At 60.3% G+C, this 25,562-nt stretch overlaps 1 protein-coding gene across 1 annotated transcript in view; it reads left to right on the top strand.

Moving 5' to 3' along the window:
- CDC42BPB (CDC42 binding protein kinase beta) overlaps positions 1 to 25,562 on the top strand; it is an 84,646-nt gene that overhangs the window by 57,622 nt on the left and 1,462 nt on the right. Inside the window, 30 exon segments of the mRNA XM_075531951.1 lie at positions 229 to 322; positions 2,197 to 2,397; positions 3,991 to 4,239; positions 5,693 to 5,772; positions 7,356 to 7,522; positions 7,603 to 7,722; positions 8,228 to 8,361; positions 9,367 to 9,609; positions 10,687 to 10,797; positions 12,081 to 12,325; positions 12,429 to 12,534; positions 12,762 to 12,886; positions 13,179 to 13,284; positions 14,747 to 14,895; positions 15,220 to 15,314; positions 17,297 to 17,376; positions 18,023 to 18,112; positions 18,317 to 18,394; positions 19,117 to 19,222; positions 19,721 to 19,857; positions 20,076 to 20,215; positions 20,394 to 20,475; positions 21,123 to 21,339; positions 21,509 to 21,571; positions 22,096 to 22,692; positions 24,569 to 24,666; positions 24,747 to 24,831; positions 24,944 to 25,061; positions 25,235 to 25,352; positions 25,438 to 25,543. Coding sequence (XP_075388066.1) covers positions 229 to 322; positions 2,197 to 2,397; positions 3,991 to 4,239; positions 5,693 to 5,772; positions 7,356 to 7,522; positions 7,603 to 7,722; positions 8,228 to 8,361; positions 9,367 to 9,609; positions 10,687 to 10,797; positions 12,081 to 12,325; positions 12,429 to 12,534; positions 12,762 to 12,886; positions 13,179 to 13,284; positions 14,747 to 14,895; positions 15,220 to 15,314; positions 17,297 to 17,376; positions 18,023 to 18,112; positions 18,317 to 18,394; positions 19,117 to 19,222; positions 19,721 to 19,857; positions 20,076 to 20,215; positions 20,394 to 20,475; positions 21,123 to 21,339; positions 21,509 to 21,571; positions 22,096 to 22,692; positions 24,569 to 24,666; positions 24,747 to 24,831; positions 24,944 to 25,061; positions 25,235 to 25,352; positions 25,438 to 25,543 — 4,340 coding nt within the window.

Raw genomic sequence — 25,562 nt, 5'->3', positions numbered from 1 at the left:
AGGAGGTAACTGGGGACCCACGAGTTCCTGAAACGCAGCGGGAGGTGGAGTGGGGGCCCTGCCAGAGCAGACCAGGTCATTGTGTGAAGTTCAAGTTCTCTTCGGGGCTGTCCTAGCTATTAACACCATGAGAGTCGCCCTGCCTTGGCTGCTCCACTAACTGCGGGCTTTGACTTCCCTAATGTGTTGCACGGAAATGGTTAATTTGTGTATTTATTTTACTAACAGAGACATTAAACCTGACAATGTCCTTTTGGACGTGAATGGTCACATTCGCCTGGCCGACTTTGGATCATGTTTGAAGATGAATGATGATGGAACTGTATGTATTTTTGTTGGCGGTTTTTTCATTTTGTGTCATTTCCCACTTGGTTTTGGGCTTTGCTTGCAGTAACAAGGCCCTTAAACGTTTCATTTGAAGTACAGTTAACCGTGTTTATTAACGTGAATGGAAAGGATGAATCCGTTGACCAGACGGCTGGCATCTTTTGTTAGGGGGTTTCATTTCTGATGCTTTTAAAACACCTCCAGTGCCTCTTACATTCCCAGTAGTGACACAGGTGCCTTCTAACACGGCCAGAGCCAAGGCTCCCTTGCCCCGGGCAGCGGAGAGCACCGGACCCCTGTGAGCGAGGCAGCTTCCTCCAGGGTCTCCCCCCCGCTGCCCGCCCATACCACCAGGTGGGCAGTGACAGAGAGGAGAAGCAAGTGACTCCCTATCCTTGTTTTCTCCCTCTGGGTGTTGACCTGGACACCAGAGTATGACGAGAGCCGGCTGACACTCTCATAGTCAAATCCGAGGACGGCCCCCGGACCCGTGTCCCCTCTGGGAGGCCAGCACTGGAGCCCAGGGGCCCGAGGTGTGACTGCCCTGACTGCTCAGTCTGGCCAGTGACGGTCCATGGAAGTGCTTCCTTCCCTCATGGGTGCTGCTTGGGCGTTGAGGAAGCCTTTCTCGCAAAGTCTGCCTGCCCTGCCACCCAGGCAGCTCGGAGGTGTAGCCCCAGGGGAGAGCGGCTCCCATCTCACAAGCAGGCGTGCAGCAGTAGGAGTTTAAACAACGGTAACAGCAGCGTCACCCGGCAGTGCTTTCGAGGAGATTGATGCCATTGATTCTCTCCCCACAAAGCCAGCCTTGACTGCAGACTGACTGAAGGACAGGTCTCTGACGGCTACACTCAGGCCCCCACTCCCTGCCCACTGGGCTTGTGAAACCTTCCTCACTGTGTCACCACCATCTCATGACATGTGACCTGTGTCACTGCTACCCACTGGTTATTCCCTGATCCCCGGGACTCCCACAGGCCAGCCCAGCTGCGTGGACAAGGTGCTGGCTTGGGCGGGCAGGGGCCCTGTTGACCCCACCAAAGAGGCAGTGCAGTGTCCGTAGCCCTGGCTGCTGCTCTGGCCCCGGACACCTCTGCTCACAGTTAGGCTGTGGTTGGGCAGCCTGTTGTGATCGTGTGTCTGGGACCTGGCAGGCCTTCAGTCTTTAGAGTCAGAGACCTTGGGGTCCTGCTGCCCCCTGCTGTCCGTGTGACCCCGGGACTGTTTGTAGGTGGATTCTGCATGTGGGAGGCCATTTCCTGGGCTGGAGGCAGAGCTGGTCACGCAGTCAGGATGCCCACTGGCCCTGGGGCTTCTGCCACCAAGTTTAGTCGGACCCTAGCCTCTGCGGGCGTGTCCCCATAAGCCCAATCTGGCTTTCCCATGGAGCCTTGAGACCCTTGCTGCTGGGAGCAAGCTTGCTTTGCTGGGGCCTGACCAGTAGCACCTGCACTGGGGGGAGGGTCCGCATGTACCTCCCCCAGATCAGCCCCTCAAACTGGACCCTGGCAGACCTGCCCTGGCCTCCTGTGCCCACACTACTCCCAGTGATGCACATGGGTGACTGGGTGAGCAGCACCCAGGTCCCATGTCTCAGCCCAGCCCCCACAAGCTGCAATCTGGGGAGGACTCCCTGGCCACACCCAGTACCCACCTTGCCTATGCCCATTAGAGTGGCCTTGCTTGGGGATGTGGTGGCACCTGGGCGGGAGCCCGGGGTCTTGGGGCAGTGGCGTGGTGGTAAAGGTCGTCATGCTGTGGTTACAGCTTTTGTTCGGCAGTTTTATTTTCTGGCTCGCCTTTTGAGAAGGTCGTGAGTTTGGAGTTCCGGGGGCACAAGGGTCTCCCTAAGCCCAGCTTCCTTCCTAGGTCCAGTCCTCAGTGGCCGTGGGCACCCCCGACTACATCTCCCCGGAGATCCTGCAGGCGATGGAGGACGGCATGGGCAAGTATGGCCCCGAGTGCGACTGGTGGTCCCTGGGCGTCTGCATGTACGAGATGCTCTACGGAGAGACGCCCTTCTACGCCGAGTCCCTGGTGGAGACCTACGGCAAGATCATGAACCACGAGGTGGGGCACTGGTGGGGCGCGACGGGGCATGCCAGGGTGGAGAGAGGAAGCCGCCATTGGCTCCTGGCATCCGGTGGGGGAGACGCCAGTTCCTAAGCCCTGGACTCTAGAGGAGAAGGCCGGCTTGGGTGGCAGCTGGGCTTCAGGGGCGGGGGGACTGGTGGTAGGTGGGTCTGGGATCTTCGGACACCAGCTTGGATCCCAGCCACACTGTCATGCAGCCCAGCAGAGCGGGTCCTTGTCCTTGGGCCTGCTTCCTGCAAGCCCAGCATGCCCGCCTCACCTCCTTTCCCTGCACACCCTTTCCTCTGTCGCTCCATGTGCTCCATGTCTGGTTCGCAGCTTTCCCAGGCCATGTCCTCTATCATTGACACTGTGCCTCTTGCATTCTCTTGTCCCAAGTGCACTGCTCCCCCCGCACCCGCCCCCACACACACATACATCCAGAGATGTGTCTGGTGGGCCCAGCCTTCAGACAGCTCCTGGAGGGAACAGGCCAACACCAGACATGCTAAAGGTGTAGCTCCAAACCAAAACACAAGTCAGTCTTGAATCCACTTTTCCAAAATAGAAGTAGGTTTGCTATTTGTAAATGAACATGTGCGTACTATAAACTCGAGTCCACCCTAAGTACAAATAGAGTCAGTGAGCACCACCCCTTCCAGTATCCGTCAAGCCTTCCTGGTACGCCTTCCCGTGCAGCCTGCTCACACACTTCCTGCAGCAGTGTTGTTGTCCGCTTAGGCCTGGGAAAGGGACACAGGCTTGGGGACACAGGCTCCTTGTGGCTGGTGATTTGAGCTGACCAGGAGCCACTGCCACATATGGCAAAGTGCGGCTGCAGGGTTTTCAGCAGCTGAGTTCTTGGCAGTAGATCTCCAGGTGTTTCTTCTGGGGGGGTCTTAACCTCCAATAACCCGGTCAGTGACCCCTGGGGTCCCCACATCATACAGCCAGGGCTGTCTGAGCAAGGTCCAGTTGGCGTCTTTCCACACCAGCACACGAAGTTGCTCCTCCGGTGTGTGGACATGTGTGCGCGTCCTCTGTGAAAGGCATTAGGTCATTTCCTGTCCCAGTGCAGACTTCTCATGAACACGGCATGTTTTCTGTTTGTGGGTGTTTCCGTGGCACACATTTCTAGATGTTCAGGGAAGGCACATCTCACCAGCTGATACTCGCTCAAAACTGCCTCTGCCCTGGGGACACCCGTTGCTTCCTTGGTGCGCAGTGTGGCTATGAGCCTGCCCTGAAGAAACCCCAAGCCTAGGAATCGTGTTCACCCTTGTCATGGAGACACTTTGGTCCAGTCGCTGAGAAATAAAACAGGCCTGTGGCTCCGCTGCGACAGGAAGCCCCAGGAGCGCAGGGCCCAAGAAGGGGAGTCATTTCCAACGGTGGGGGTGATGGAGAGGTGGGAAGACAGCACCTTGTCCCAGTTGGAAACTGGTGGGGAGGTGGGGGGTGAAAGGGATGGACCAGAAAACCAAGGGGCACTGACGGAGGTCGGAGTTCCCAGGCTCTGCCGTGTCTTGAATGTCCCTGCAGCTGAGGTTCTCCTGACCCCGCCCCTCCCTTTCCCCTGTCTCCGCACAGGAGAGGTTCCAGTTCCCGTCCCACGTCACAGACGTGTCTGAAGAAGCCAAAGACCTCATTCAGAGGCTCATCTGCAGCCGTGACCGCCGACTGGGGCAGAACGGCATCGAGGACTTCAAAAAGCACGCCTTCTTTGAAGGTCTCAACTGGGAAAACATCCGGGACCTCGAAGCCCCCTACATTCCAGACGTCAGCAGCCCTTCCGACACGTCCAACTTCGACGTGGACGATGACGTGCTGAGGAACACGGTGAGTGGTGGCCCGATTAGCCCGATTAGCCCTGAAGGCCGCCAGCCACCCCGTCGCCTGCAGTGCTTCTGCCCATCCAGACCTCCTGGGTCATAAGTCGGCAAGCAGGCTGCTTAGGTCCTGGGTTCTCTAGAGGTGTTTCTGGCTCTGGGGCAAGTCTTTTTCTCTGCTCTGCACTGCCTAGACAGGGGACACAATAGTCAGTGTCTTAAAAATCCAGACTCACTGCCTTCATGTCAGTCTGACGCACAGAACAGCCCCTGTGAGTTTCCTGGGCTTTCGAATGAAGCCCGGCCTTTCCCCTTGGAATGAATGCCTGGTGTCTTAGAGCCTCTGCCCTGTGGTTACCTCATCTAGTGAGTCCCCTGGTCCCGTAGAAGTGTGCTCACGTGTGCAAGATGATTTGGGCCTCCTCAGATGCAACTTTTCAGTACAAACGTGACTTCACTCAGGGGCAGAGAAACAGGTTTAACTAAGTGAAAGAAAAACCTCTGGGGAGACTCTTTCACTAAGGAGGTGCCTTTACTTCCTGGGTCTGTGCTGCTTACGAGCTCTTGAAATGAGTACCCTTGGGGAATGTGGCGGTGGTCTTCCCAGCCTCTGAGCAGAGCAGAGGGTCTCCGGGAGAAACCGTCCAGTGTCCCTGGCAGCGCACCGAGCAGGGCATCTGCCTGTATCACAGGCTTGGCTGGTGACTCGACTTCCAGACAAGAGCTGGACCTCATTACAGGCTGCCTGGAAAGAAGCCAGGGGTGCTCTGAGCTCTGGAATGGGCGCTGCCTACACTTGAGTGACAATGTTAGCTTGGGGGGGGGGGTCCCCTGCTAGATGGTCCCACCACATTCACGGTGAGTACAGTTGAAGCCTCCTCTCAGACTGCCTGATCCTGGCTAGGAGACCCTGCAAACCTCCCTAACTCGGGCGAGGAGATGCACCTGCTTGGTCCTGGCTCTCTGCCCCATGATTGTCCAAGTGCTCTCACCCTGGTGGCTGCAGCCCTGGCCTTTGAAGCTTAATAATTGTGTGCGACTCACTACCCTCGGGTGGTCGGTCACAGGATCCCGGGTCACACCATCGGGTAAACATGGGAACTGCTAACCAATGGCAAGGTCAGCACTTCAACCCCCCACCCTGCTGCTGGCCCGTGGTTGGAGGATGGAGGTAGCTGTCCTGTTGAGGCTCACTCGGAATCACAGTCAAGGGAGAGGCAGTGGGTTTGGATTTGACTTTGTGACTCTCGTCGTAATTGCTGTCACCTGCGTGCTCAGTGACAGCCGGGAGTACAGACTGAAAACATGCCAGAACTAGCTCACACGCAGACGGCACCGCACACCAGCGCCCAGACACCCCCCCACCCCCACACATGCTCTTGACAGTAACATGTCCTAGGGCGCCCTTTGCCCAGGCTGTGTGGGAACCTGGTGTCCTTTATGCTCTGTGTGCTCTCGTGCAGGAAATACTACCTCCTGGCTCACACGCCGGCTTTTCGGGATTGCATCTGCCGTTCATTGGCTTCACCTTCACGACAGAAAGGTAGGTCCGGCTCCTCTCCTCCCTGTAGGGTCTGCAGGAAGGGTCACTCAGAAACACCCCTCCTGGCTGGCGACTTTGTCCTGCATTTCACCCTCGTCGCTGACTCTACTGTGGTTCGGCTGAAAGTTCACTAAGAAAATTACTTTTCCGTTGAGTTCTTACTCATTTTGTGTCTCCCGCCTGCCCTCATCCTTCCTGCCCTCTGAGCTGTCTGCTTGGCACGTGCCACCCAGGTCTGGCCCTTAGATGGGTGCTCTCGGCTCCCGCACAAGTCTTTCCCCTCGGGCGTCCACAGGCCCTGCAGCCACCGGTGGTCCCTGCACGCCTCGTTTCCCACCCTCTGAAAAAGGACTCGGCCATTCCCAGCGCCAGGCTGAAGGAGCACTGTGTGCTGTCGGCCTGCTGCGACATGGGTATCAGCTGACCATATCTGTCTGGTTGGTCAGCACCATGCCTGTGGTGTGAGGACCTCAGCCTCCACCCGTTGACCCCTGTGGCGGGCTGTGGTACAGTCCTCCTGAGGAGTCTTGGCTGTCCACCTTGACCATGGTGGGGTGGGGGTGAGGGTGGGCCACGGGCCCCCAGAGGAGAGGACTGGGACATTAGGGGCTGGCTGGTGAACTGGAGCAGGGCCCCCAGAGCTTGTCATGAAAGGCCCTACCTTCCGAGAGCTGCTGAGACTGACCGTCAGACCACAGGCTTCTTAACTGATTTCCCTGACTGACTGACCTCCTTTCAGGGAAGAAACAAATCCAAACGTCCCCCAGCGTCCCGCCATCAGCCACGTTAGTGCTTGAGCACACGGTGCAGGATGCAGAGCAGGCTACAGCGGATCCTTGTACCACTGCAGTGCCCCCGGGTGGGGTCGCCCATGGGAAAAACTGGCCTGGATTATCTTTCTGGTGTGAAATGCCAGAGGGAGGGCGTGTGGGCTCGCTGTTCCCGTGCATCAGCTTGGGGGTGCTCTTGAGAGACCCCTGGCTCCCTCCCCTGATCACCCCCTGGCTGGGGGACAGGTGTGTGCGTATGTGACATGTACACGTGTGTGTGGCCCCTTAGTGGGCTCCCTGGTGGGAGTCTTTGTCACAGAAGTGCGACAGAACTGCCTCTCATGAAAGGGTCCAACAAGTCCGCTGCTGAGCCAGGTGCCCGTGTGTGGCCCCAGCAGCTGGTCACTGGGGAGCTGCTGTGCTTTGCCAGCAGAACGCTGGTGTCGGTGGGGGTAGCTGAGTAAAGCTTCCTGAATCTGCAGATAGAGTAGGGGAGGCCCGCAGAGATGGGGTGCTATGTCCACACCACCCAGGCCTCCCTGGCTATTTGGCTGCCTTCTGCCCTCCGAGGGGCACAGCCTTTGGCCCACAAACCGCACGGCTGGGTCTCTTGTTTCCCAGGGAGCGTAGATGAGGGTTCAGAAGTGGGTCCCCGCCACTGCAGACGGGCTTTCCTCTGGGGTCCCTGGCCACCCACTGGTTATTCGCAGTGTCTCCTCTTGTCGCCATGAGCAATGGCCCAGGATGCTCACTGCTGGTGGGCACTGTGCCCCCAACTGAGAGGCTGACAGCTGGTGACACCCTGTCTGGCAGCCCCTTCTCGGACCGCGGCTCTCTGAAGAGTGCGATGCAGTGTGGCAGCCTGAGCAAGGATGAGGATGTGCAGCGGGGCCTGGAGAGCAGCCTGCAGACGGAGGCCTACGAGAGGCGGATTCGGCGGCTGGAGCAGGAGAAGCTGGAGCTGAGCCGGAAGCTGCAAGGTGGGCAGGCAGGCCCTGTGGGCACCCCGGGCCCTGCAGGCACCCTGCCAGCACCTACATCCGTGTCTCTCCCATCCCAGAGTCCACACAGACCGTGCAGGCCCTCCACAGCTCAACCCGTGCCCTGGGGAACACCAACCGTGACCAAGAGATCAGAGCACTCCGCGAAGAGATCGACCGGCTGAAGCATAAGATCGCAGGTGTGCGGGCGGGTTGGGATCTGGGCCCTGCTCTCGTGCACGAGTCTCCTCAGGAAACAGGAGTGCAACAAGGAAAGTGCCCGCTGAGGGTCCTTCCTCCGCCCTGCCCCGTGTGCTCCTCAAGCCCCATCGAGATCGTTGTCAACCAGAACCAGGGTCTGCTGTGCCTCCTGGTACCCTGGACCCCAGCAGGCTGTCTGCTGGGAGCTCCAAGGGGAATTGCTTTGGTCGTGTGTCTGTCTCTAAATGGTGCCCACTGGGCAGGTGTCCTGGCTCTGTGTCTGTGTGGCTGTCTTGCTCTGGGGGCTCTGTGGTTCCCAAAGGTCCCTGACCTGGAGCAGCTCTCTCCACCGCCTTCCCACTTCCCATCTGAGCCTCACCACTCTGGTCCCCTCACTCGGTCAGTGGCCGGCCTGGGCCGGCTCATGCAGCCACAGTACAGCAGGTGGGCAGACAGGGTGCTCCCCATGTGGGGAGGAACACTCTCAGTCGTTGTCTTTGTCAGATTCCGGGAGGCTGGAGCGGCAGCGGGAGGACTCGGCGCTTCTCCGCCAAGAGCAGGAGGACTCTGCGCAGCGACTGAGGTGCCTGGAGAAGCAGTACCGCATGGCGCGACAAGAGAAGGAGGACTTCCACAAGGTAGCTGCGCATCTTGAGTCGGGAGGGGTGGGACCGAGGGCACTGTGTGAAAGACCCCTGTCTGCAGAGGAGGCAGCGACATCTCCCCCGTGTTAAAAGAAAGGGGGTCAGAAGATGCCAGGACTTCCCGCTTCTAACAGCATCCCTTGCCTGCCCCCCTCCCCAGGCTGCCCTGGGGGGGCTCTCTTCCCTCTCTCTTGAAGGGCAACAGAGATGGGGTTAAACTGGGGGGACCCCACAAGCGCTTTGAACATAACAGGCTGTCTGTGCAAATACTCCCTGCCTCTGACTCATCCCTACCCTAGACTGGGCCCCCTGAAACAGACCCTGCCCTCACACCCAGGCCACTCAGCCACCCTCTAGGACAGGCTGGCCCTGCCCGTAGGTTTCCGAGACTGACTCGACCGGAGCAGAAAGCCCACCTTCACCCTCATGGCACAGGTTGTTCCGGACGGTTCACCTCACAATTAGCAGCCCAGTGCACAGCCCCTGCCCCCAGGTTCACACCCAAGTTGTCTTTTACCACCAGCAGAATGCACTGGTGGGTCCCTGGTGGGAGTCACCCTGTCAGATGGACAGCTAGCCCCTGAGCAGCAGGTGCTGGAGGAAGTGGGCAACAGGGTGGCCAGTGCCACATGAGGCCACAGGGCGTGCCTAGTGAAGAATCGACCACTCTGGGATTTAAAATGTACGCATTCCGTGTATCATGTTCTTCACGGATTCTATGTGAGCATCCCATGTCCAGGATTTGCCCCCAGGGCTGGGCTGGTGGTCTAGAACCGACTCCGGGGCCATCCTGCCGTGGCCAGAAAGGCCTTTCCGTGTGCCAGGTGGGCCTTAGCAGCTGGGCCAGGTGGACCTGGTTGCCTCTGGCTGGCTGAGGGCCGGACATGGTCTCTACTGAGAACGTGGACGCTTGACTATGGTCTGTATGGCTGGCTGGCCTTGAGGCCATCCCAGCCTCCTTTGAGTGAAAGCTCCCCGTGCCCAATGCCTTCTCTTCAGCAATTAGCGGAAGCTTCCGAGCGGATCAAGTCCCAGGGCAAGGAACTAAGAGACGCCCACCAGCAGCGGAAGCTGGCGCTGCAGGAGTTCTCCGAGCTCAATGAGCGTATGGCCGAGCTCCGCTCCCAGAAGCAGAAGGTGTCGCGGCAGCTGCGAGACAAGGAGGAGGAGGTGGAGGTGGCCATGCAGAAAATCGACTCCATGCGGCAGGAGATGCGCAGGTCGGAGAAGTCCAGGAAAGAGGTAGCGGTCCCAGCGGAGCGGGCTAGGTAGTGAGCGGGACTGAGCACCGACCAGGAGGCGAGCCTGCATCATGCCCACGGCTCTACCCTGGGTCTTGGTCTTAGGGCCCAGGCCACCTCACCCAGGTCCTCTCATGCTTGTCCCACCTCTCCGTGAATTCGGGAAGAGAGCCTCCTTCTCAGGGACATGGGGACTCCAGAAAGCCCACCTACTTTTTGGTGCACCCCATTATAGCAGAATTGCACCGCGGTACAGTGCCTGCCACCCGTGAAGGCCGTGGACATGGATATAGATGCCGTGCTCCTGCCTTGGGTCAGAGGTTCTGTAACTTTCCTGACACTGAGGACTGACTCACTGAGGCACCCCCACACTGTCACAGGGCCCCACACGTGATTCCAAGGCTGTGAGCCTCGCAGGAGCAGATGGCCTCATTTTCCTCCCGCAGAGTCTTTGGTGGGTTTGAACTGCTGACCCCTTTAAGCAGCTCAATCCTTAGCCCAGAGCTCCTGTGGAAACACTGGTGTAGATGCTCCACGTCAGAAGTGAAAATGATAGTGTTTAAATCATATTCTTTGATTCATGTCTTAGATATAAATAGTTGGGTAGGGTTTTTTGTTGTTGTTTTTTTAATAGCTATTTTGGAAAAACTATGTAGTGGAAACAGCTAAACACTTTTTTTTTTTAAACATAAGTGCTGTTTTCTTTCACGTCGGCCAGCTCTCAACAAAGCTCCATGAGCCGGCTTCTGCCCTCTGTGAGGCCAGGACGGGCTCCTGCCCTGCGGTGCTCCCCAGGAGGCCGCGTCTCCTCAGAGTCAGGGTTCGCAGCCCTAGGGCGTGGGGAAGAACTGACTGAGCTCACGCTGGTGAGCCCTGCGAAGAGCTGTGCTCGTGCCTGGGCTCTCGTGCCCTTCGGAGAATAACCCCAGTGACCCACTTGAATGGTGACTAGATCGCCCTGCTGGGACAGGATGGGCTGAAGGCTGAGCAAGCACAGGACCCTGGGAGAGCGCATCCATCCACTGGGAGGCCGGCACTGGCTTCCGGTGGTCACTGTTGGCCCCTCTCCTTTCCACAGCTGGAAGGCCAGCTGGAGGATGCCGTGGCCGAGGCCTCTAAGGAGCGCAAGCTGCGGGAACACAGCGAGAGCTTCTGCAAGCAAATGGAAAGTGAGCTCGGGACCCTCAAGGTAGCGCTCGGCTTGCCCTCCTCGTGTACCGAGGGACTCTCGGGGGCCCCGGTCGCAGGTCCCCTGCTTGGCAGGCTGCCTTCACCCCAGGGGGTCTCCCAGACAAAGCTTGGGCCATGGCGCCCGTTTCCCTGTCAGACCAGTTGGTGGTGGTCTTGCTAGCAGGTGGGCTGGGGCTGCCCCTGAGGCTCCCTAGGACCTCCGGATCTATCTCCTGCGCCACCACTCCCAGGGCTGGATCCATTGTCCACACCTCTGGGGCTCCCTTTTGTAAAGGGGGCAGTGAGGCCCGCAGCCTACATGGACGACCCACAGTGTGGCCTCCTTTATTCCTGGGTTTCTGCATCCCGCACAGGGTCTGTTTCTGGAACACTCCTTAGAGCTCACCCCCTACTCTTGCCATGAGAGCAAAAACAGGCCGGCCCCAGGCAAGTTGGGGCTCCGGAGGGGCAGACAGGGATACTGGCTGAGTGAGAGGAGCAGGGTGTGCCTGCCTGAGGACTGGCAGGGGGTGCAGCCTCAGCTCCCTTCACTGAGCCTCAGGGTGCTCATGTGGAGCTTGGGGATCACGGGCCTCCCCTCCCCTCTCACCTGCAAGCCCACTGCCTGACCTGGGCCTCAGGGCTTCCCCATGTCTGCTGTTCCCCATCCCCCTGTGGCCAGCACCACCCGCTCCCTGCTTTCTGCATGCCTCAGGCCAGCTCTCCCTGTGGCCCCTCCACATGCACAGGGGCCAAGCAAGGGTCCTCTCAGCCTGTCAAGTGCAGCCCTGACCCGAGTTGTGTCTATGGGTTCTTCCTGAACTGGTCCCACTGCTCCTTGCCCCAGTGCCCCAATGGCCCCTGGGTTCTCTCTCAGCCTGCATTCCAGTGCAGGTCAACATGAACTGGGTCATAGGGTTGGCTGTCCCAGTTACTTACTGATTCACCCGTCGTCAGTCCCTCCTCTGTCACGTGGAGCAGAGGCTCGGGGAGCCCAGGGTAGAGGCCACGGGAGCCAAGGCAGCCTCACAGACTGCAGCCATGTGGCGTTGCATGTGGCTGTGCTGGGCCGTGAGGACTATAGCCAGGCCATGTGGACAGGACTCTGGATCCCAGGCAGAGCTGGGTGTTCCCTGGGCAGGGCGGGCACCATACCCCCTAGACCTGCCCAGAGGCCCACTAGTCACTGGGTGCCGGAGCCGTCCCTCTGAGGGCCGGGTGGTGGGCGGTGTTGGTGCAGTGCTGCTCGTGTGAGGTCGGCTTCTCGCGGGGCGCATGGCTGACCGCCATGGTTTGTCCCAGATGAAGCAAGGGGGCCGGGGACCCGGGGCCGCTGCGGAGCACCAGCAGGAGCTCTCCAGGATCACGTCGGAGCTGGAGAAGAAGGTGCTCTTCTACGAGGAGGAACTGGTCAGGCGTGAGGCCTCCCATGTGCTCGAGGTGAAGAGCGTGCGCAAGGAGGTGCACGACTCCGAGGGCCACCAGCTGGCCCTGCAGAAGGAGGTCCTGATGCTGAAAGACAAGTTGGAGAAGGCCAGGCGGGAGCGGTGAGCTGAACGCAGCCCCCGGCCACTGCAGCCCGCCCCTAGGGGACACCGGTACCCACCAAACAGGGCCCTCAACACTCCTCCCCTCCCCTCCCCTCCTCAGGCACAACGAGCTGGAGGAGGCCGTGGGCACGATGAAGGAGAAACACGATCGAGAGCGAGCCGTGCTTTGTGAGGAAAGCAGGAAACTCACCGTGGAGAACGAAAGGGTACCTGCCAGTCCCACACCCTCACCCCCCACCCATTACTGACCTCGTCAGCACGCTCAGTTTAGGTTCAGACTTAGTGGCAGTGCGGGGTAATGGAGAGCCTGCCAGAGCCCTCCCAAAGGGTCCAGGCAACGTCCCAGAGCTGCAGGAGGATGTGGCGCTGTGGCCACGTCGGCGTCCTGCTCGGGCCACCGAGTGTAATGCTTGTGGAAATGGTTGCGTTTCAGCTCTGTGCCTTTGTGGACAAGCTCACGGCCCAGAACAGGCAGCTGGAGGACGAGCTGCAGGACCTGGTGGCCAAGAAGGAGTCCGTGGCGCACTGGGAAGCCCAGATCGCCGAGATCATTCAGTGGTGAGTGCCGGAGCCAACCAGTCAGTTCACCTGACTCTGTCTGGGCAGGAAGCCCAGCTCTCAAGATTGTCCCCTGATACCCAGCGTCCAGGCAGCAGTTTGTCCTGCGGGCATCACAGTGGGCTAGCCGCAGAAGGCCAGTTCTCCATCTGACCAACAGACCGGACTGCGGCAACTTGTTTGGCCTGTGTCCTGCGAAAGGGAGGCAGAGGGGCCGCTCAGGGGCCCTTGGTTGCAGCGTGCTGCGTAGCTGGTGTTTGGATGTGGTGTCAGCTTCCCTCCATCCATCCAGGGTCAGCGACGAGAAGGATGCCCGGGGCTACCTTCAGGCTCTGGCTTCGAAGATGACCGAAGAGCTGGAGGCGTTAAGGAGCTCCAGCCTGGGATCGAGGACGCTGGTAGGTTGGGTCTGGGTCTCGGGAAGAGTCTTGTGGAGGCCAGGATGGCTGGAGTACTCGTGTTTCAGTTATCATTTACGGATGAGTCATTCCGCACTATCTGTGATGGAGACTTGAGCTACCAGGGTGGGCCGGCACTGGGCCTCTCTGTAAGAATCGAAGACGAAAAACAAAACGTTCTGCCAGGGGCGACGGGCAGGCAGTGCCCATCTCTGACCACGGCACCAGACCTGTCCCACTTGGCACTGGCACTTTGCTCTCATCCAGCTTGCTCGCTCCTTCCTGGAACAAGGCTGAAGGCACAGGGAGCCCCACGTTATTAAAGATGTAGCTGGGATTTAACTTGGCACCTAGACACATCCGTGGTTGCAGCTCCTGCCCCGTGCCCTGTGGGCCGGGACCACCAAGCCACTGCCTTCAAGGCGATTCAGTTCCTTTGCCACCTTGGAGGGCAGAGCAGGACTGCCAGGGTTTCCGAAGCTGTAAACCTTTACCGGAGCAGGAAGCCTTGTCTTTCTTCACCTCGACCTTGTGGTTAGCCGTCCGCCCACCGAGTGACCGTGGCACCACCAGGGCTCCCAGCCCACAGCTACCTGGCACACTCCCTGGCCAGCAGCACAGCTCCTCCCCGAGCATTCCCATCCTTCAACATGGGACACGTGTGGTCCCAACGGAGCAGGACACGCCATTCTCATCCACTGACGGATGGACCCAGTCAGAGCCGTTCAGCTTGTGTTCATCCCCGTGTTGCCCTTTGCTGCTGCTGGTCGGAGCCCCTGCCCCACCCTCGTCACGGGGGTTTTGAGACCATTGTTGCCACCAGTGTGCTGTCCGCTTTGTCCAGGGCCTGGGCCCTCCTGGCACGCCGTCCCTTCTTAGAGGAGCACTCTGCTCCCTCACTCCCTGGCCAGCTCTCGTGTGCACCAGGCGATTGGAAAGACCCGAGCCAGGTGTACCGGAGGTCCCGGGAGCGCTGGCCGCCACGTCACTGTGGCACGCCTTCCCGACAGTAGTCTTCTCTCGGTGTTGTGGACAGAGAAGTCTGCATTCTCAGCTGTGTTCAGGGAATGAACGGTCAAGTCTTCCAGGAGGGGTTTTCCAGCCTCCTCAAAAGTTTCCGAGACTCGCTGCCACTCCACCTGAACGCTGGGCGATGATGGCAAGGTGGACCTCCTCTTCGGTGCCTTCCACCGGGCTCCCCTTTCCCGGTGGTCTCCGTCTCTCGTCCTCACTCTTCGGCACGGTGGCTGAGCAGTCCCGCAGCTTAGGCCCCAGGACGACGCGAAGGTAGACTGCGCCAAGATACAGGAAATCGAGCCGCTGTACGAAGGGTCTTAGGTTGTAGTCGGTAGACCGCAGGGACAGTGGCCCTCGCCCGTGTGTGGGGGGGCATCACATGCTGTCTTGGTAAGGGCCTCTGTGGCTTGCTGAGCCATCGCGGCATGGTCCCCGCCCTCTGCAGGACCCGCTGTGGAAAGTCCGCCGCAGTCAGAAGCTGGACATGTCTGCCCGCCTGGAGCTGCAGTCTGCGCTCGAGGCCGAGATCCGGGCCAAGCAACTGGTGCAGGAGGAGCTGAGGAAGGTCAAAGATGCCAACCTCGCCTTTGAAAGGTGTGCTGGGCCTGGGGGGTGGGGAGGGGAGCGGGGCTGCAGAGCCTGGCACCAGCCGTGGCCTCTCTACCCTGGAGAACCAGGTACAGCCTTGGGGGAGAGCTGGCTGAGGTGTGGCTGTCACCTTGAGCCTTCACTTGGCAGCTCGGGTTTTCCCTGTGATGCTGAGCTCACATTTAAAACAGGCTGGAGATGGCACAAGGGGCCTGGCCAAACCGCTGTAGGGGTGCAGCATGGGGGCTGCCGGCTCAGACACAGTGCCGCCCTGTCCCTCGCACGCGTGCCTCTTCCCAGACACCCTGAGCCTGCTGTGCTTCTTTTCAGCCAACTGAAGGGTTCCGAAGCCAGAAACAGAGAGTTACAAGAAGAGATGGAAAGTCTGAAGAAAAAGATGGAAGAAAAACTTAGAGCTGATCCTGGTAAAATCCCGCATCCTAAGCTGCTGAGTCTTCACATCCGGGGCTTCTGCTTCCCCCCACCCCCCTCCCGCCATCTCCCTCCTTCTCTCCCTCTCCCCTCCTCTCATAGTGAATGAGGGGGGTTTACATATCAGGTCATCATTTATTGTATTCCACTTCAATACCCCTCCCACCTTCCCTCTGGATTGCCCTTTCCCTGCTCCCCCAGCTCCCTTTGAGAACAGTCTCCCCTTCTCCGTGGCTGTCATGACACTTGGTTCTTGGCTCTATGAAGCTGTGACAGGTGTCGGAGGGGAAATCAGGAAGCAGGTCCATCCCACCATAGCCCCTCCCGCCATCCCCTGTGCTCAGAGCAGACTTGTCTGCATGCACTCAGCAGTGTGGAGCGAGCCTTCATGGACCCACAGGCTGCTTGCATTTTTCACTCCGAATTTTTCCTCTGGGTCCTAGGCTCCCTGGGAAAAGACCAGGCAGTTAGCGTTTTCCTTGATTTTTCCAAAGTGTTCTTCATATATCAAGGATTCAGGCTCTCTGGAACATACGTTCAGATAGTTTCATGTTGATTCCGGTCTTTTGACGTTGTCTACAGCGCGTGTCTCTGTCTGTCTGTCTAAACCCTGCCACTCGAGTGTCTGGATGTTTGTGAGTCCGTCCCTCTGCCCTTGCCCTCTGGAGTCAGCACCCAGCCCCTTCCTCCTACAGCGGGTCCACTGGGTGTGCTCCAACACTTGGACGCTGCCAGGCCTGGCATCGTTCCCTCGCTGGCCCATTGGAACTCCCCCGAGTGTACAGGGTGGGGTGCACCCAGCTTGATCTTTTTCTTTCGGGCGGCCAGTCCTTGCCTCACGTGTCTCTTTTGTCACGAGGCTGTGTTTGCCCGTTCCCAGTGGCCCTGCACCAGAGACGTGATCTGAGTCCTGGAGGCTGCACACGGAAGTCGGTCCATACGGGCTCCACTCACCACAGCTTTCTGAAGGACTCCTCAGGCTTCCCTACGTTTTGGAGCGCTGGGGGCGTAGTCGGTTATGCTTGGGGCCGCAAATAACCACAAGGCCAGCTGTTTGAAACTAGCATAGAGAGAGAGTCAGTCTCAGAAACCCACAGCAACGGCTGTGCTCTGCCCTATGGGGTCTCTGAATCAGAATCGACTCAACCCAGTGGCAGGGAGTTTGGTTTTGAGACATTTCCTGAGGTTTTCTTACCTGGTTGCTCTTTCAGGTGCGTGAGTAAACATGTATGTGTAAACGGGGCGTGTGCCGTTTCAACCATGTTTGCGGGAACCGTTCCGGGACACTAATTACACTCACAGGGCCCAGCCGTCACCACTCTCCCCTCGCATCCCATGTCCACCTCCTTGTTGTGAGGACACGCCCCAGTCACCAGTTCCCACACGTGTGCAGTGCAGCGACACGCTGGCAGCGCGGCCTCCCACCCGGGCCCCAGCTCTCTCCGTCTGTGGCCCTAAGGCAGTTCTCCCTGCTCGAGGCCACCGTGCGTTTAGTTGTTTGTTCTTTCACCCCTCAACAGCCCCCGTCCCCTTCCTCCCCGGCTCCTGGTGGAGGCTCTCGTTTCTGGCGGTTCCACAGACGCGGCCCTGGACAGCGCTTGTCCTTCGGTGTCTGCTTATCTCGTATGCACTTCTAAATGGCCCCCAGGACGCCATTTCCTTGGCGGCTGCGCAACGTTTGGTGGGTGGCAGGCCACAGTTAGCCGACAGCCCTCACTACCCACCTGCATCTCTGGGCGGCTTGAGTGGGGCTGCACTCAGGGCTCCTGTGTCAGTTATTGGGGTCCCTGGCCCCCCTTTGGGTTGGGGGTGTTCCTGCGGCTCTAGCTGAGAAGAGCCCGCCAAGGTTCCGCAGAGAGCTTTGTGGTCAATCACCTTGTCCGTCCGGCTCCTGGGAAATCCTGATGGTCAGTCCCCTTCCTGGGGTCCCTCCTGAGAGCGAGGTGCCCTGACCTCACCTTTGTCCCTCTCACAGGGTTGAAGCTCCCAGACTTCCAGGACTCCATTTTTGAGTACTTCAACAGCGCGCCTCTCGCGCACGACCTGACGTTTCGGGTAAGTTGCCGTGGAAAAGAAAGCCACAGGTGTTAAACGGTTGCAGCCAGGACCACCCTGTGGGCCGGAGTCACACCACACGCGGTGCCGCCAGCTCCGCCTCCCCGGCCTGGGCTGGGCTGAGCTGTGCGGGGTGAGGCTGCGGAGGGAGGCGTCTGAAGTGCTCCCGTGGCCAGCATCATGTGTGCTGGCCGTCACCTGGAGCACACACATGGGCACACGTGTAGGGGCATGCATTAGGGCGCACACATGTGAGCCACACAAGGGCACATGTGCTTCTGTGACAGCAGCAGCCCGCGGGAGCCATTTCTCATGACATTTGCATCAGGTCCTTCGCTGGGAGACCAGATGCATCCTGGCTCCCGGGGCGAGCCCTGTGCCCCCAGTGGAGTCCTCCTACCTTGGAGGTGACCCAGCCCCAGATCGAGGCTGACCGTGGGGGCCAAGTGTAGGTCAAGTCACTTCTGAGGATGACCCAGGGGGACATGTCCTTTCACGACCAGAGTAGCAGAAGGCTAAGAGGTTGGGGATGGGTCCTACCTGTGGCAGAACAAGGTGTCACCCACTCAGAGCCCTGCCCAGGGCCTTGGGCCACCACACAGAAGCCTGTATGCTCCCGCATCCCTCCTCCTTTGTCTCTCCACAGACGGCCTCTGCTGGGGACCAGGAAGCCCACACGCCAAAGCCAGAAGTGTCACCGTCCATGTCTGTGCCCTCAGGCGTAGATCAGCAAGAAGTAAGAGCCCCCCAGGGGTCACGCCTATGTCCTGCAGCCAGAGCTACACCTTCCTTAGTTTTAGGATTGCCCTCGGCCTCTCAGCAAGGTTCCCAGTGCACTCAGTCAAGGGGCGGGACTGTTCACGGTAAAGGGTGCAGAGGACAGACTTCCCAGCAGGCCCCGGGCCGCGTCATTGGCACTCAACTGCTGCTTGTCCCTCAGGACCTGGCTCGGGGCCTGACCAGGCCCGCTGCCACGCCACTGCCCGCCACACCAGCCCTCGCCCTCAGCGGACCCAAGGTAGGCCCTGCCCTGGCCCAGTCTGCCCCACCCCATGTCTCTGCCCAGCTCCTTCCCTGACGTCCGCACATACGTGCACACAGCGTGTGTGGTCTGCAGGTGGGCGAGTGTGTGCCAGCTGATAGTGGCCTATCTCTATTGGAGTGCCCAGGCTGCCCGCCACCCCTTTCCCCCAGCATGCACCCCGGGGGGGCGGGCGGCCCTGAGGGGCAGGGGCAGCAAGCAGGTGCTCTGTCCTGTGTGCGTTCTTTGCACTCTGGAGTACCGAGGCCCCACCACTGGCAGCTGAGGCCTTTGGGTTTAGAGTGTTGGAGTCAGTAGACTGGTGGTATTTTACATAACAGGGAGTTTCTGGTTGTGAAATATGTTGTGTCCCCACCCACCGCCCTGTGGTTCCCTTTGCCCTCCCACTCATGCCCGGGCTCTGCCCCGCACCAGCTCCCTTGCGTCTCGCACGCCACAGGTAGGGCTGGCTGCCGCCTCTGCAGCTGCTTATGTCTGAGCTCTGCACACGTGCTGCCTGTCGTTCATGGGCGACTCGCTCTCCCCCACGACCACCTGCCCTGGTCCATGTGCGGCCGTGTCACAGTGTGTCCACTAGCCCACTCCGGGTGGCTGCCCGGCCAGCCCTCGAACCCCCGGGCCATCTGTGTCCTGGAACCCGCCTGTGTGGCCCTAGCCTCCAAAGTGGGCTCACCGTGCTGCTCTGCCCCTGCTTCCAGCCGAAGGCGCACCAGTTCAGCATCAAGTCCTTCCCCAGCCCCACCCAGTGCAGCCACTGCACCTCGCTAATGGTCGGGCTCCTGCGGCAGGGCTACGCCTGCGAGGGTGAGTGCCACTGCCCCGCCCACCCGCTGCACTGCGCTGCTCGCGTTGGCCAATGCTCGGCCGGGCTGTGGGGTGGGATCCTGACCCCCACACTGCAGGGCCTGGCTTGTCCGCAGTGTGGTGCCGTGTCTGAGCCCCCTCCTCTCTCATCCAGGCGGGGGCGGGGGCAGGGCACATGGTAGCAGAATCTCCTGTTGGCTTACTCTGAGCACGCTGGCTTCCTGCAAGGACTTGCAGCAGGCCTGGGACCCACACACATTCAGAACTAATTGTCCAGGAAATGATTGGGGCTGGTTGTCACCCCTCTGTGATACCTGTAGTGACTAGGGTCCCTCTCCCAGGTGCCCATAGTTGCTGGGGTCCCTCGCAGGCACCTTCAGTGACCGTCCCCCCCCCAGGCGTCCACAGTGATGGGTCCACACCCCCCCCAGGTACCCTCAATGACCGGTGCCTGTGGGAGCTGGTGGCTCACATCACGTGCTCTCCTTCCCCTGCCAGTGTGCTCATTCGCCTGCCACGTGGCCTGCAAGGACAGCGCCCCCCAGGTCTGCCCCATCCCCATGGAGCAGTCCAAGAGGCCCCTCGGAGTAGACGTGCAGAGAGGCATCGGGACTGCCTACAAAGGATACGTCAAGGTAGGGGGTGTTGGAGGGACATTTCTGCCACTCTGCTTGGTGCCCTGGGGCCTGATTGCCCCCAGACCCCAGTGCCCACAATCACAGCTCTGGGGTCATGAGGTGGCCCTGGAGCCAGGCTTCTGGGGCCCCTCACTTATTGGTGGGGCTGATCTCAATGCACTGGAGGCCAGTTGGGGAGACTCCCTGCCCATTGAAATGTATCTGCTGCTGTGCAGGTCCCAAAGCCCACCGGGGTGAAGAAGGGCTGGCAGCGGGCCTATGCGGTGGTCTGTGACTGCAAGCTCTTCCTGTACGACCTGCCCGAGGGGAAGTCCACGCAGCCTGGCGTGGTGGCCAGCCAGGTCCTGGACCTCAGGTCTGTGGGCAGTGTGGGCCAGCTAACGCTCCACCTGTGGCCAGAGGGAGACCTGGACACTGGGACGCTGTGTGTGGGTGTGTGAGAGAGAGGCGCATGTGGATGTGGGTGTGTGACAGCACACAAGGCTGCCTCAGGAGCGTTCCCTGCGCGACATCCTCGCATCTTCTCTCCACAGGGACGAGGACTTTTCCGTGAGCCCAGTCCTGGCTTCAGACGTCATACATGCTACACGCCGAGACATTCCTTGTATATTCAGGGTATGGTTTCCCTCAGTTCTTACTATTTATTAGAGACCATTTCATTTCTTCATTTAAAAAAATGACATCGTGTCCTGGGACCTGAGCACAGCCACAGCCTCTGCGCGCCCTGACACAGCCCACTGCCCCCAGGTTGGGCCCCGGCACCTCTGTCCACGGGACTTTTAGCACTGGGGGGAGACTTGCTGGAGGGGCCACAACACGTGGCCTGGCTGAGCACTGCCCAGGGTGGGACCAGCCAAGGGCTAGTGGACAGCTCTGCCAGCGTGTGTGCTGGCCTTTGTGGGTCGGAAGCAGGCTACCTGCACCCCTGTGGGAATGTCACAAGCAGTGAAATCTGGGGCTTAGCAACAAACCAGGTCTGTGGAGGGAGACGGCGTGGGACGCAGGCGTTTGGGAAGGAAGAATGGCCCCGTGGGCACGTGTGAAGCATGCTGGTGTGTGTCGCCGGCCTCTCCTGGGCAGGGTCTGGAATCCGTGTGTCCAGGGAACCGCCAGAGCTCCCGAAAGCCAGTGCATGGCTGGTCTGGGCATGGCAGGAGCGCAGTTACTTACAGCCAGCTCTCCCTGCATGGGCGCTGCCTGGCCCGGCGCGTCTGGTCATCTCACGGCTGTCCTCTTGTCTGTTTTTGTTTCCCGCTGTGAAGGTGACGGCCTCTCTCTTAGGTTCACCTTCGAAGACCAGCTCACTGCTCATCCTAACAGAAAACGAGAATGAAAAGAGGAAGTGGGTTGGGATTCTCGAGGGCCTCCGGTCCATCCTGCATAAGAACCAGCTGCGGGGCCAGGCCGTGCACGTGGCCCAGGAGGCCTATGACAGCACACTGCCGCTCATCAAGGGCGCCCTGGCGGCCGCCATAGTGGGTACGTCCTCGCGTGAGGACTGCACTGGGCGGGTAGGCGGGCCACAGCAGCCTGAGTATGCAGTGGGCACACTTGGCCCCTCACGGAAAGGTGGGCAGCACCTCCAGTTTGCTGTGCCTCTGAGTGAATTTGGCGGTGGATCACGGCTCTCCCTCTCCTGCTCTCACAGATGGAGACAAGATCGCCCTTGGCTTGGAAGAAGGCCTGTATGTCATCGAGCTGAACCGCGATGGTGAGGGAGACAAGCCGGCGGTCAGAGCACCCATAAACCAGGCCACCCTGCAGGGGGGTCATAAAGAGGGAAGAGAAGACTGCTGCCGGGAGGGGAGCATGGGGATGCAACCTAGCAGTCTGGTGGGGGGTGCTGTACAGAGTAGTTTCTCCTCATGGGCTCAGGTGAGCTATTACAAGTGCAACCTTGTATCCCAGGGCCACGTGTGTCCACAGAGAAAGGACCCTGGGGACTCTAGTCAGGGGGGGCCACGTGTGCGGCAATGCTTTCAGAGCGCACCCCGTTTCCCAAGTACAGATTGAGGGGTGAGGCTGTGCATCTGTCCTTCAGGGCCGCACACCCTGCCTTCCCGCATGTCCCAATCGGGTGGCCAGGCTGCCCAGGGAGGGGTGAGGATAGCGGGCAGAGGTGTGCCAGGAACCACACAAGGGCCCGCTGCTCTGCATGCAGGACGGAGGCGCGTGGCGGGCGGGCGGGCCGGCAGGGTGCGCTGGCCCCGGTCCTCACCTGTGTCCTCCCTGCAGTGATCGTCAGAGCGGCCGATTGTAAGAAGGTGCACCAGGTTGCTCTGGTGCCGCGTGAGAAGTTGGTTATCCTGTTGTGCGGCCGGAACCACCACGTCCACCTCCACCCGTGGTCGGCCTTAGAGGGCGCTGAGGGCAGTTTTGACATCAAGCTCCCCGAAACCAAAGGCTGCCAGCTTCTGGCCACGGCAACCCTGAAGAAGAGCCCCGCCACCTGCTTGTTTGTGGCCGTGAAACGGCTGGTGCTCTCCTACGAACTGCACAGAACGAAGCCTTTCCACCGGAAACTGGGCGAGCTGGTGGCACCCGGCCCGGTGCAGTGGATGGCCGTGCTCGGGGACCGGCTCTGTGTGGGCTACCCATCAGGGTTTGCCCTGCTGAGCACGCGGGGCGACGGGCACGTCCTCAGCCTGGTGAGCCCCGCCGACCCCTCGCTGGCCTTCCTCTCGCAGCAGCCCTTTGACGCGCTCTGTGCCGTGGAGGTCGGCAGCGAGGAGTTCCTGCTGTGCTTCAGCCACATGGGACTCTACGTGGACTCGCACGGCCGGAGGTCACGCGTGCAGGAGCTCATGTGGCCCGCGGCCCCTGTCGCCTGTAGTATGTATATCTTTTCTGTTGCCGTTCCCCCATGGGTGTCTCCCACCGGCAGCCAGGTCCGCCCTCCAGGCAGTGGTTCCGACCCGGGAGCATGAGGCTGGCCGGCACAGGGTCCACGGTGGGGGTGGTAACTGCGAAGGGCTGCTCATGTCTGTCCCCCACAAGGCAAAGTGGTGCGCTAGTCCACACTTCGGCAAGATCCAGGGTTTGGCCAGTCAGTCCCGGCTCTGCAGTTCAGCCTCTATGCTGGGACTGCCCTGGGGACCAGTGGGCTGCTGGTTCTGGCGGCGTTTTTGTGAACGTCATGCTGGGTGGTCTCTACAAGGGAAGGCCCCGGCCCAAGGTCCATGGCGAGCTGCTGGCTGCCACCTGGGGGCCACCCTAGGGAGCCTGCAGGGTCTGAAGGTTGAGGGGAGGGAGGAGCATGTTCTGAATTACCTAAACTGGACCATGACTGTCTGGCTGTGCTCTGGCTCCGGCTGGCGGCTAGGGGTGCTCCTGTGTGCCTGCAGCAGCCTCCACGCTCACCCCGGCGGGCTGCACCGCCCGCTGCTTTGTCCTCACGCTCCCACCTCCCTCTGCACACGGTGCCGGGCAGGCCCGGCTCTTCAGGGTCTTTCTGCAGGACACGGAGGTTCTGAGATGCACTGAGGTTTTTCAGTCCCGTCCCGTACCCCCCACCGAGTTCATGCCACACTTCGGAGGCTCCCTTTGCGGGCGCCGCCGCCCTGCTCTGTGCAGAACACAGGTGCTGTGGGCTTCCAGGAGGCACAGAGTTACGGGACTTAACCTGGGGCAAAGACGCGCGCGCTCTTTCCCGCCCACTTGTTCCAAGCCTAGTGCTGGCACTTTAACCCGCTGCGCCGGCACTGCTACCCAGGAGACTTGCTGTGCGTTTCAACAGTCGGGAGGAGCCCTGGTTCAAACTCAGGCCTGCCGGGCCCTATGCCCGTTCTTCCCAAGGCAGCACTGCCTCCGTTTCCCGGTTTATCCTCCAGTCACCCGCACAGATAGCTTCCCACAAATACAGCCCATTGTAAGGAATGTCCCAGCAACCTGTGGGCTGGGCCTTGAGGCCGGCCTCCCGGGCATGCTCACAGTGTCACTGTGGCCAGAGCGTTTCCGCATCCTTGGTTGTCTGCCCCTCAATCCGCCGTCCTCTCCTTCTTCAGGAGGACAGCGGGCAGGGCAGCCGTGTGAACTCTGCGGCACTCAGTGCTGCTGCGTAGCTCGTGCAGACCTGCCAGTGAGGTGTGACAGGAGCAAAGTCAACCTTTCTCCTTGGCAAGTTGGACTGGGCCAGAGCCAGCTGGTGCCTCCCTGGGTGCTCCGATGGGCCGGTGCTGTCTGGGTTCTGAGGGAAGAGGCGGGCCGTGCCGCAGGGACTGCTGGTCCCAATAGGGCACACTCTTCCTCAACGTCTGTCCTCCAAGGTCCACCCAGACAGGCCGGCTGCAGGGCAGGTCCAGATCCCTGGGTGGGCAGGACTCCATCATCACTTGGTGTCTCCTGGAAAAGGCGTCTGCTAGAACCTCCAGCTCCCACTGGATTCTAACTACTGGGTCTGAGCTCTTGAGCTTTTCCATAACCCCAGGTTGTAGGGAAACCGAAAAACAGAAAGGTGACCCTGAAAAGTCATCTTCACCCCCTACTCCGTATGTTAGGGCCTCAGGGTACCACATCTTTACCACTGTAACTGCAGTTAGCTCCAGAGTAGGAGCAGGAAGAACCCACTCCGGCCCAACACTCACTGAGCTGCCAGGGCCGAGGGCACTTGCCTTGAGGTGGCACAGCCCTGGCGTCTGTCCGGGCTAGGGCAGCAGGCCCGAGGGCTACCGCCCGATCACTCAGAGCTTTGTCCCTCTGTCCACGCTAGGTTGCAGCCCCTCCCATGTCACTGTGTACAGTGAGTACGGCATTGATGTCTTCGATGTGCACACCATGGAGTGGGTACAGACCATCGGCCTGCGGAGGGTAAGGCTGGTGGGTGGCTCCTGGCTCCCCCGGGGGCACTGCCCCCCAGATTGCCATGTCACTGCTCTGCCTCCCGACAGATCCGACCTCTGAACCCGGAGGGCAGCCTCAATCTCCTGGGCTGTGAGCCGCCACGCCTCATCTATTTTAAGAGCAGCTTCTCCAGTAAGCCATGCTCTGGGCGGGAGGCACGGGGCTTCCGGTGGTCTGGCCTGGCCCACCCTCTGCAGCAGCTTCCAGGTCCAGCGTTACTTCCCAGGGCCCTTTCCTCCCCCAGGTTCTGTCCTGAACGTGCCTGACACCTCGGACAATAGCAAGAAGCAGATGCTGCGGACGAGGAGCAAGCGGTGGTTCGTGTTCAAGGTCCCCGAGGAGGAGCGGCTACAGCAGAGGCGGTGAGGGCCGTGCCGAGTAGGCTCCTGGGGTCCGCACGGACCAGGGCACAGCCTAGAGGTAGCGGGTCCACAGGGACCGGGCTCTCTGAGGAGGCAGGAAAGGCCACAGGTGGGTTCCTGTGAGGGGGGCCGTACGTGTGGCCCTCATAGCCTCTCTCCTCCCCCTGCCCCAGGGAGATGCTGAGAGACCCTGAGCTGAGGTCCAAGATGATCTCCAACCCAACCAACTTCAACCATGTGGCCCACATGGGCCCGGGTGACGGGCTGCAGGTGCTCATGGACTTGCCGCTGGTAAGTGGCCAGAGTGCCGCCCCCAGGCCTCCCTGCTTCAGTCTGGACGCCCAGCAGGGGCTCACGGGGCTGCTTTCTCTCCCAGAGCTCACTGCCGTCTGCACAAGAAGAGCGGCCCGGCCCCACAGCCGCCAGCACAGCCCGGCAGCCCCCGCCCAGGAACAAGCCCTACGTCTCGTGGCCCTCCTCAGGTATGGAGCCACCCCCACC

Source organism: Tenrec ecaudatus, chromosome 14, assembly GCF_050624435.1.
Source record: "Tenrec ecaudatus isolate mTenEca1 chromosome 14, mTenEca1.hap1, whole genome shotgun sequence".
NCBI lineage: Eukaryota > Metazoa > Chordata > Mammalia > Afrosoricida > Tenrecidae > Tenrec > Tenrec ecaudatus.
This window is presented reverse-complemented; position numbering and strand designations above follow the sequence as displayed.